Source organism: Chenopodium album, chromosome 14 (genome assembly GCF_948465745.1).
Source record: "Chenopodium album chromosome 14, dcCheAlbu1.1, whole genome shotgun sequence".
In the NCBI taxonomy this organism is placed as follows: Eukaryota; Viridiplantae; Streptophyta; class Magnoliopsida; order Caryophyllales; family Amaranthaceae; genus Chenopodium; species Chenopodium album.
This window is the reverse complement of record NC_137847.1, coordinates 662,127-671,826: the sequence shown is the minus strand read 5'-3', so window position 1 is coordinate 671,826 and position 9,700 is coordinate 662,127. Positions and strand designations below refer to the sequence as shown.

The following is a 9,700-nucleotide window of genomic DNA, read 5'->3' as shown; positions in this document are numbered from 1 at the left end:
CATCTTCAAAGTGAAACCCAAGAAAAAAATTGAACTTGTTTCAACAATTCAACCTTCAAACTTGAACAAATGGTGGATTCAAGTAAAATGTAAGTATAAAGTTTGTACATGCAAATTATTTTCATCAATAATTTTAAAGTCAAAGTGTTTAATTTTGTGAATTTGGGGTTTTTTAAAAAAAATAAAAATAAAATAAAGCTATGAAGTACGAGTTGTTCAAAAAAGAACAATTGGAGGAGAAAGAAGAATAGTAACGAATTGAAGCCAGCTGGAAGATAACCAAGCAAGGTTAATTTTTCAAACACTAGCTTGTTCTTTTTCAAACAGTAACATGTTCTTTTTATTCCATGTTCTTTAAAATATGCCTAATGTTCTTTTCGGAGGCCATGTTCTTTGTCAAACACAAACATGTTATTTTGTTGAAGATTATTATGCATGTTCTTTTTCAAATACTAGCATGTTCTTTTTCAAACACTAGCTTGTTCTTTTTTCAAACACTAACATGTTCTTTAAAATATGTCTAATGTTCTTTTCGGAGGTCATGTTCTTTGTCAAACACAAACATGTTCTTTTGTTGAACACTATTATACATGTTCCTTTTTCAAATATTAGCTTGTTCTTTTTCAAACACTCGTATGTTCTTTTTTTTTTTTTTTCCTCATGTTCTTTAAAATAAGCCTAATGTTCTTTACGAGTGCACCATGTGCATGGTGCACCCGGGTGCACTATACTATTTTCATTTATATAAACCTCTAAGTTTAGCTTTTTTAATCACAAAATTCACAAATATAATACTAACGATGGAGATTGTGAAAATCCCTCCTGCAGTTGACGCCCTTGATGGACCGTAAATCTTCTACCTCTCTTCTTTCTCCTTTAAATTAATTTCCTTTCAATTTTATTTTATTTTTTTCTCATATGATCTTATCAAATTTTAATGTGGAAAATAAATTACCTAAATTTTATCGATTTAATTAATGTTTTTTCAGAGATGCTCTAATGGATGCTTTGTCTTCTTTAAAGGAAAGTGTCGTACACCCCTCACAGTAAGTGTTAATTTCTTGAGTGCATATTGTTAATCTTGGAACAATTTTAGCATAATGTTAATCTTGGAATTATTCTAAATATTCAGTTTTAATTTATATTATAACATGGAAAAGTTGAAATTTTATATACCGAAAATTATCTTTATATTTTCTTTTGTGTATTTTCAGTGTCAATTTTATTCGTCGTGATAAACCAAAATCTAAAAGGTACGTTTTATTGCAAGCTAACGATGCTTTTATTTGTATATTCTCATCGGTAAAATTTTTGAATCCTTTAGAATAATTTATACTTCGTATTATGTTTTAATTGATCAACTTTTATGCTCATTAATGGTGTATACCTTTGACCATTGATACCATTAATTATATTACGTGTTAAAAAAAATTATCAATCATTCTTTATTTGATGATACTTTGATGATTTGCAGTGATACAAAAGACATGGATTATAATGAAATTTCTCGTGAAAGGGTTCAAGTGGCGCTGGACTATTACAATTCAAATCACAAGGTTTTCTTTGCTTGATCTTTTCTCTGTTTTTTTTGCATATTTGTATTTTCTTAGCTAATAATGTGGTGATATATATTCTTTTTGTTTCAAATGTATTTAGGATGATGCTGATTATGAGTGTGTAAAGATTGTTTCCCAAAGTCCATATAAGGCTATGGCACAGCACTATGCTTTTGGTTTTCATATGAACTTCTTTGCTCGTAAAAAAGACGGTGATTCTTCTCCAGTGCTGTTTTATGCCGATCTTTTATCTTCTCCTTCATATGAAGAAGATGAGATTGAGTGTTGTATCCTGAATCCTAGTCCGATTTCTTTTGGTAAGTTTTCAAGGGTATATCCTCGGAACTTATTAAACCTTATTAAAACTTAGTTCAGTTGTAATCTAAACTTGGCTAACCCTTTCTCTTTGTTATTAGATTGTAACATGTCTTAAGGACTAAAATGGCTTTCTTGTGCATCTTTCTTCAGATGAGTTTCGCCCCAATGGTGTTGGTATTGGTTCATCGGTTTACCATCCTTCATATGTAATAAGATGTGGGTATTGCGAGGATATGGATAAGGTGATGGCTAAGTATGAACTTGACAGCGATGATAGTGATGATGGTATTGATATGTTCTGATCTAGGAGTATCATTTATATCTAAGTTTGCTGTTTATATGTTAGTGTTGTGAGGATGTATTAAGTACTTGTTTAGCACTTGCTAGTACCTATGAAAGCTATATCATTCATATATGTGATGCCCAAAACTTATCTAGCATTTGTTTCTGAGTTTGCAAAGAGTGACTGACTGCTATGTTAAATAGCGTCTAATGTTCATCTTTCATCCTCGAAAGATAACATCACGGTCATCATCTACATCTTCCTAATGGATTAGATACTTTGTTAAGAACTGAACTTAACACCATTCCTATTTATAGGTCAAAATTATACATGCCTCTGCATTAAGAGATAATCAATTTTTGCAATAGTATTTGAAATTGCTTCAAAAGGGCATAAGACAGGTATAGTTTTTGATAAAATTTTGATGCTATGATTTATTAAAATCTAAGCACAATCAATAGACCATAGGTCAAAGTTTTATGACCTATGCAAAGAACAAAAGCAGATGAAATCCATTTCGATTTCACCACTAAGACTATTCCTAATACCTTAAAAAACTTATTTATGAATTTTATGATAAACCAATTATTACAAGATGAACACCATTCTGGTTCCACCTTTTTATTTGCAAGCAGGAAGAATGATGTAAGGCATGTGAACAAATACAATCGAGAAAGGTCCTACAACTATCGGCTCTGATGAGTTAACATGTAAAGGAGTTAAGGAAGGTATTTCTCCTGATGAACTCACACCCAAAACCTCTCCATTAAGAAGCATTGTTTGGCTCTGCAAGTCGCCATCTTTTGCTGTCAAATGATACTCGGCTCTTACTCTTTCTGTTGCTTCTTTCTGATGCCACTTAATCGCTCTATTCTTGTGGATATGTGGATGCTTGTTTAGAAGACTCCAAGTTCCATTGAAGCCTACATTCGCTTCAACGGTTGTATTTCCATCTAGGTTGATAAACAGCAGCATTACCCCTTGCTGCAGATAAAATAAAAACATCACTTAATCATCCATTTGTAAGGTAAATGGTGTTGAACTGTTGATCTTTCATGAAATTAATTTTTGTAAGAGTTTTAACTTACAGATACTTTTGAACAATGAGCATACGTTCGGATTTTCTTAGTCCCGGAAAAACTTGTTGATAGCACATTTCTTCCCATCAGTCTATGCCACAGAAGGGCACTGCAGAAAGAAAAATAACCAACCATCAAATCAGAGTTTTTACCATATCTTGGAACTTTGTAATGATCTGTTTTCAAACACACAAACCTGTAATAGTCAGGATTAGGAACAAAGGTAGTGGTGTTGAGCAAGCCGTAGTTTCCTCCAATCAGAGTTTGTCTACAATATGTTTTCGTATCAAAAGTTGATGACATTCCAAGCTGATCTAAATACCTGTTTTTAACATCAAATCTATCAGGTTTTTCTGTCAAGCATAGGAAAAACTCACAAACAAAGAACTGGTGTATGCAGTATTTAACGATTACATACCAGAAACTGAACACGAATGCATTAGTAACATGGTTATGACCGCTGTTATAAGCACCTCCTGCTTCCCCGACCCATGAAACTGCAGAAGTCCCAGAACTCCTGAGAATGTTCTGTAGCCTTCTAAATGTATCAGCCTCTCCATCGAGATATGATGGATTGAGGATCTTATCAATAAGGTGTGTATCAACTCCTACAAATTCATCAAAATGCAATGAATTCAGTTTCTGTCCTATGATCTTAGGAAACAATAATTGTTTAAACAGATTGATGAAATGTGAAATACCTGGCCCTAGGTTGTATATATGGTGTGTCATAACATCAAGGTTGTTGTGTGTTTTATTAATGAATTCTGTAAACCAGTTTTGATCAAAGAAACCTCCAGGTGCTATGACAAGAGGCTTAGAATTGTTCGCCTTGTAAACTTCTTCCAGCATATTTTTCAGAGAAATCAGATCAGATGCATACTGAGCTGCAGAAACTCGAGTTCCAACTCCGCTTCCACTTAGCTCATTTCCTGCCAGACAGAAGGATATTAAAACTCAAAGAACATAATACACAAACTCACTAACTTCCAATATTATAACATTTGGAATATATACAAGTTGAAATATGTGGATCACCTAGCTCCCAGCCATGGATATCATAGCCCTTTTCGACTGTATAACGAACAAGAGATTTGGCATTTGAAGGATCCCAAGCACCAGTAGCTGAGCCATCAGACTGAATGGTTCTTCCAGCAAGAGCATTTAAACCAAAAACAATCAATGCCCTGAAAACGAACGAAGAAAGTTCAATTATGTGTGATAAAAAATGCTTAACTAACAATCAAAGCTGTTAATCACGGTACATTTACAAGTGATGAGATCAAACAGGATTTTTTTTTTTTTTTTTATATTTACCCTGCTTTTTCGAAGAAGGCGTTTAGTTCATCCCATCGCTTCATTGGTAAGCATCCAGGAGTAAAACCAAACATTTCTGTGCTTCTATTGCTAAACTGATTACATGGTAGTTTAGAATCTTTGCTTTCATAAATCACTTTATCTTGCAAAGTACCACCAAGCCTAATCTTCAAAGGCGAAAAGGCTGCATTATTAACATTTTTAAGTAAGGAATTTCATCTATACAACTTTATATGTAAAAACACATGACACCATGCTAAACACTTGACCATCCAATACAAATCATATGAACACTTGACACCATTTTGAGCCAAATATGCTTATAAAATGCATAAAATAGCCGAGTCAAACACTTAAACGGACACACACTCATGTCCCACCCTGATAGTCAAAGTCTGATTAACACAGTAAATGCAATTGTCGAAACTACTCAACATAAGTTAAGATAGTATATTACACACCTTGTATTGCTTTTAAAAATATTTGATTGCTGAGATCCTGCACATAAAATTCATAAACCAACATAAATTTCAAGAATGTACAAACAGATCAAAAATAAAACATTCTAGCCAAAAAATTAACTTATTTTTATTCACTTGAAAACATAATTTTCAAACAAAAATTCAAGATAAATATACTAAAAACTCCACAATTTTCAATTTTTAATTTACAACCAGTTGTGCCTTGAGCATGGTACAACCAAGGCTATTTTTCGCCCATATACTAACAGATTATATGGTAAAAATCCTGCTGAATCACAATGTAATACAACTAGAACAAAATTTTCAACAAAAAAAAAGCTCAAAGTTCATATTTTGATATTCAACAAGAGTTGCAAAGAAAAATTACCAGATTAAGGAGAGAAGCATGATCCCAAGCACAAGTACCATAATCACATTTCTCAGGAGGCCACCAATCTAAAGTAGCACAAATAAAATCTTCATCAATTTTACCAATGGCATTTCTTCCATCAATAAAAAATGTTCCTTTTTCACTCTTTCTTCCTAAAACTGAGCTTGAACTTACTAAAACTAAGTTTAAGCTCAGAAAATACACCAAAATACACATACCCATTACATAAATCTGAGTACCCATTTCAGATTTTTATTTTCCCACCAAAAATATCCCAGATTTATGTGTTTTTCACCTATTAACAAGCATTATTTATGCAGCTTTTTTTTTTCTTTCTTTTTATTTTTTGGAGTAAAATGGGGAAGAAAGTAAGGAGTGTGGGAAACAGGTGGGAGCTGAATTTTAAAGAGGGAGAGAGAGAGAGAGAGAGAGAGAGAGAGAGAGAAGAGAGAGGGGGAAGAAGAGGATTAAAGAGGTGGGAATTTGGAGGTATTCAAGTTATGTCTATTCTCTTTATTTTTATAAGTTTTTACTTTCAAGTAAAAAATAAGTTTTTGATTAACAATCAAGTTTAGTCCTTTTTAATATTTTAAAATTAAAAATAGAGGATAAATCTAACGGGTTTGACATCACTATGTTTTGATCTATATATTTTCAAAAGAACGTATATCTATAGAAATTACTAACTACAATTATTACAGATTTCGCATGTCTATTGGTATATTGGTTATTATGGCATGGTATCCCTTGATATCTTGATTATTATAGTACGGAGTACCCTTTATTAATACTGGGTGTGTGATATTATCAATGTGTATCTTAATATTTTCGATTTATATATCTTAGTGATCACGTGAGACTTTGATACTTATTTTTAAGGCAATAATAATTGTATCAAGTCATTAATAGCTTTCTAACACGTTCTATTATCAACAATATTATTTAATTTATTAATTTCTTTTTAATTGATACGTACATTTATTTATTTTTTTAAAAAATACCTAATCGAACATTTATTTCTTTAGGTGCAATGCGTGAATTTTTGCAAAATAATATCTCCAATTTCTATTAAGAAATTTATTTTAATACTTTTCAAGGTCAAAACATGTCATATAAGAAGAAATAAACAAAGAAATTATATAATAGGCAATAAAAATTAGTCGTACTCTTTAAAGTCAATTCAACAACAACAACAACAACAACAACAATAATAGTACAAGAAGAAAATTTTAAAGCTTTATACTCATGGATGTTATTGGCTTTATGAACCAATAATCTAGCTAATCCATTGCTCTTGCAAATTGCAATAATGCTCACTTTTTCTTGTCAATTTTAACTCTTTCCATCAAAATTATTTTGGGTCTTCCTCAGTGCCTTTTATTTTCATTCTCTCAATCATTCACCTTCTATATTGATGCATACACAAGTAAAAATCTCACGTTTTCAAGCCAATGAACTCATTTTCATTACCAAAATTTAATTTAAGATAGTGAATTCAGTAACGTCACTTATTAATTTACCAAAAGTTTATACTTACATCATCATATACATTCAGATGTTACAATCTCACAAATAATACCCAAAGTTGCAAATAATAAAAATCGGAGGTAGGCCTTGTTTGGCAATTGGTTGCTGGCTGTTGGCTGTCGGCTGGTTTCATTGGCTGGTTTGACTGGCTGTTTGTATTGGCTTTTTTGTTGGCTATTTGACTTTTTATTAATCTAAAAACATGTTTGGTAAAATTGGTTGTTGGATGTTATTAGTAACTTAGGTAGCCAAAAGCTACTCTAAGTAGCTTTTTTATTTTGGCTTAAAAGCTAGCTTTTCAGCTGGCTGAAAAAGTAATTTATCAAACACAAATTTTGGATGTTTGATCAAATGAAAAAGCCAAAAGTCAATCAAAAAGCCAATGAAAAGCCGTTTACCAAATAAGTCCGTAGTATATTATTAGATACAACTCACTGTAAACTTCTAAACATCATTTTTATACGGAGTATTAAGAATTAAGAAAGTAATTCGTACAAAGTAATTTTTAAGTTTATGCTAGACTGCTGTGTTACTCCATGTTAGAAAGCAAGTTAGTTGAAAGTGGGCCTTTTGCATCTCTGGTTCCTTAAGAAAGTAGTAAATCAACTGTTTCCTTTATGCAACTCTGTTATTTCACAAAGGACCACAACTCTTCTTGGGCACATTTTTTGTTGTTTTACACTAGTACTAGTTTTGGCGGGAAGATCATGGTGGGACACCAATTAAATTTAAACGCCTTATTTGATTGTCAATCTTAAATAGTGATAATGAAAATAATGTTTATAAGTATTTACACCCGCTAGAAAAAGAAGGGACATGACACAGTAAATGTATCATATAAATTTTTCTATACCTATGTACTAATAAGCTACTAGCTTAGAGCCTTAGAATAGTTCTTACTGCTCTACTTTTAAACTACCACTCCGTATCTCTCTAACATTTATACATAGAGAAGACTTTATTTTTTCAAACTATGAGAATTTATGGATCAAGATAATTATTACTCTTACATCCAACATTTTTTACTAATCAAATATAATTATACAAGGTTTATATACAGTACTCTGTACTTGACCACAATCCTTCAATAAGAAGTACTAGATTATATGAGTGCATAGTTCGTACGCTTAGGTAAGGTTTCCACTACTATTTTATCAACCAAATACAGTAAGTTTAATGCAAAGTAAAATAAAAAAAATATATACTAGTATATCGAACGTATTAATAAAGGAGGTGGGGGCGGCCGGGCGGGTAGCAACTTGGCTCCACAACCCAAGATCCAAACAATATCCTGAAAAAAAACGTATTAATATGATTTTTTTTTTTTAGGGGAAAAAAAAGTAAAGTATGAGTGTATGACCCAATAACAAAAAGTAGAACTTTCCTTCCCCCACATGAAATCTGTAAAGTGAAATAGATCTTCTTAATCTGATAGGAGTATAAAATTCTAAATATAGATTTAGTTTCTAGCCTTTCTACTGCGTACTCATAATTATTTTTTTGTTACAATAAAAAAAAAAAAAAAAAATTGATGGGTACATCACTTCTCATTTTTAATTTCTCCCTTTTTTTTTTTTTTTTTATTACTCCATCCGGTTCATTCTTTGGGTTAATCCGAATTCGGAGATCATTGTTAGGTTCCAATCCCCTCCCAATTGTTGTTGTGGGGGATCGAACACGGTCCTCCCTATCAAGTTTGTCATTGTAATTTAAAATGTGGTATTATGAATATGGACTATGGTAGATGCTTGGATGAAAAATTATTCGTAATTAGTAATTAATCTCCTTTTAATTTCGATTGCTTTTTACATGTTATTCAGTATTGTTAAAGACATGTAAACTCGTATTCTTTACGTAATATTTTACTCTATTCAATTCCTTTTTCTAAAACTAAATGTCAATTAAGTTAATACACTTAAAAAACGGAAGGAGTAAAACTTAATGTAGTTTATCTAGCCGGTGGGCCAAGGAAAATAGATATGTAGTTAAAAATTAAGCTTTGAAGACAGTGTTTCTGACCTTGTTAAGGTCACCAATGCATGGTATGATCAACTGCTACATATCATTGATTGGAATAAAGAGTTGAATTAATGATTTATAGTACTCCAAATCTGGCAATGGTCAAATGCCTTAAGACCACAAATATTGGGCCCCAAAATAAAACCTAATTATATTACTATATGGTCTTATGAAGTGTATAAAATAATACTAGTACTATTTGGACTGTTGTTAGCAACTTCAAAGAGATTATAATGTTTATTCAAATCCTTAATTTATTAGTTTAATTCCTCTAAACAAGTATTCTGTTTTGGGATAATAGATTGAATTATTCCCATGTTTAACAAAACCATATTGGGTTAACTAGTGTATAGTGACATATTATAAACGGAATATTAATGTCATTAAGCTAACCTACCAAAAAAAATTTATACTTCATTATTGCTCCTACCTTATATCTGGGAATTATTGGTATATTATTCAAATTAAATGTTGGATCTTGGAGTCTTTCATTTAATCACATTTTGGTGGGTGTGTTTGAGTTGTTAGATCTAATAGTTGAAATTACAATATAAGTTTCTTAGAAAATACGGAGTAAGTACGTACACAAAATCTTCAACTTAATATTATAAAGAACATCTTGTTCATACATACATTTCTAAGTAAGGCTGCTAATCGTATATTCAACTAATGAAATTTTATGGTGAATATATATATTTCACTTGGTTGTTAGAAATAGATAAAATGTTTTCATATGTGTATATATATTT

General features: G+C 31.4%; 2 protein-coding genes across 2 annotated transcripts; one reads left to right on the top strand and one right to left on the bottom strand.

Moving 5' to 3' along the window:
* The first annotated feature begins 800 nt into the window (after positions 1 to 800).
* On the top strand, positions 801 to 2,308 carry LOC145578449 (uncharacterized). Its single transcript, XM_081635765.1, has 6 exons — positions 801 to 847; positions 990 to 1,046; positions 1,215 to 1,253; positions 1,475 to 1,556; positions 1,657 to 1,873; positions 2,025 to 2,308. Exons 1-6 carry the CDS (start codon positions 801 to 803, stop codon positions 2,174 to 2,176), a joined length of 594 nt encoding a protein of 197 aa, XP_081491891.1. The 3' UTR covers positions 2,177 to 2,308.
* Positions 2,309 to 2,629: 321 nt separating this feature from the next.
* Positions 2,630 to 5,869, bottom strand: LOC145578448 (heparanase-like protein 3). The gene is made up of 9 exons (XM_081635764.1): positions 5,403 to 5,869; positions 5,015 to 5,051; positions 4,554 to 4,737; positions 4,275 to 4,423; positions 3,938 to 4,168; positions 3,655 to 3,844; positions 3,433 to 3,558; positions 3,246 to 3,345; positions 2,630 to 3,141 (listed from the first exon to the last, which is right to left on the bottom strand). Exons 1-9 carry the CDS (start codon positions 5,646 to 5,648, stop codon positions 2,779 to 2,781), a joined length of 1,626 nt encoding a protein of 541 aa, XP_081491890.1. The 5' UTR covers positions 5,649 to 5,869; the 3' UTR covers positions 2,630 to 2,778.
* Between the last annotated feature and the right edge of the window lie 3,831 nt (positions 5,870 to 9,700).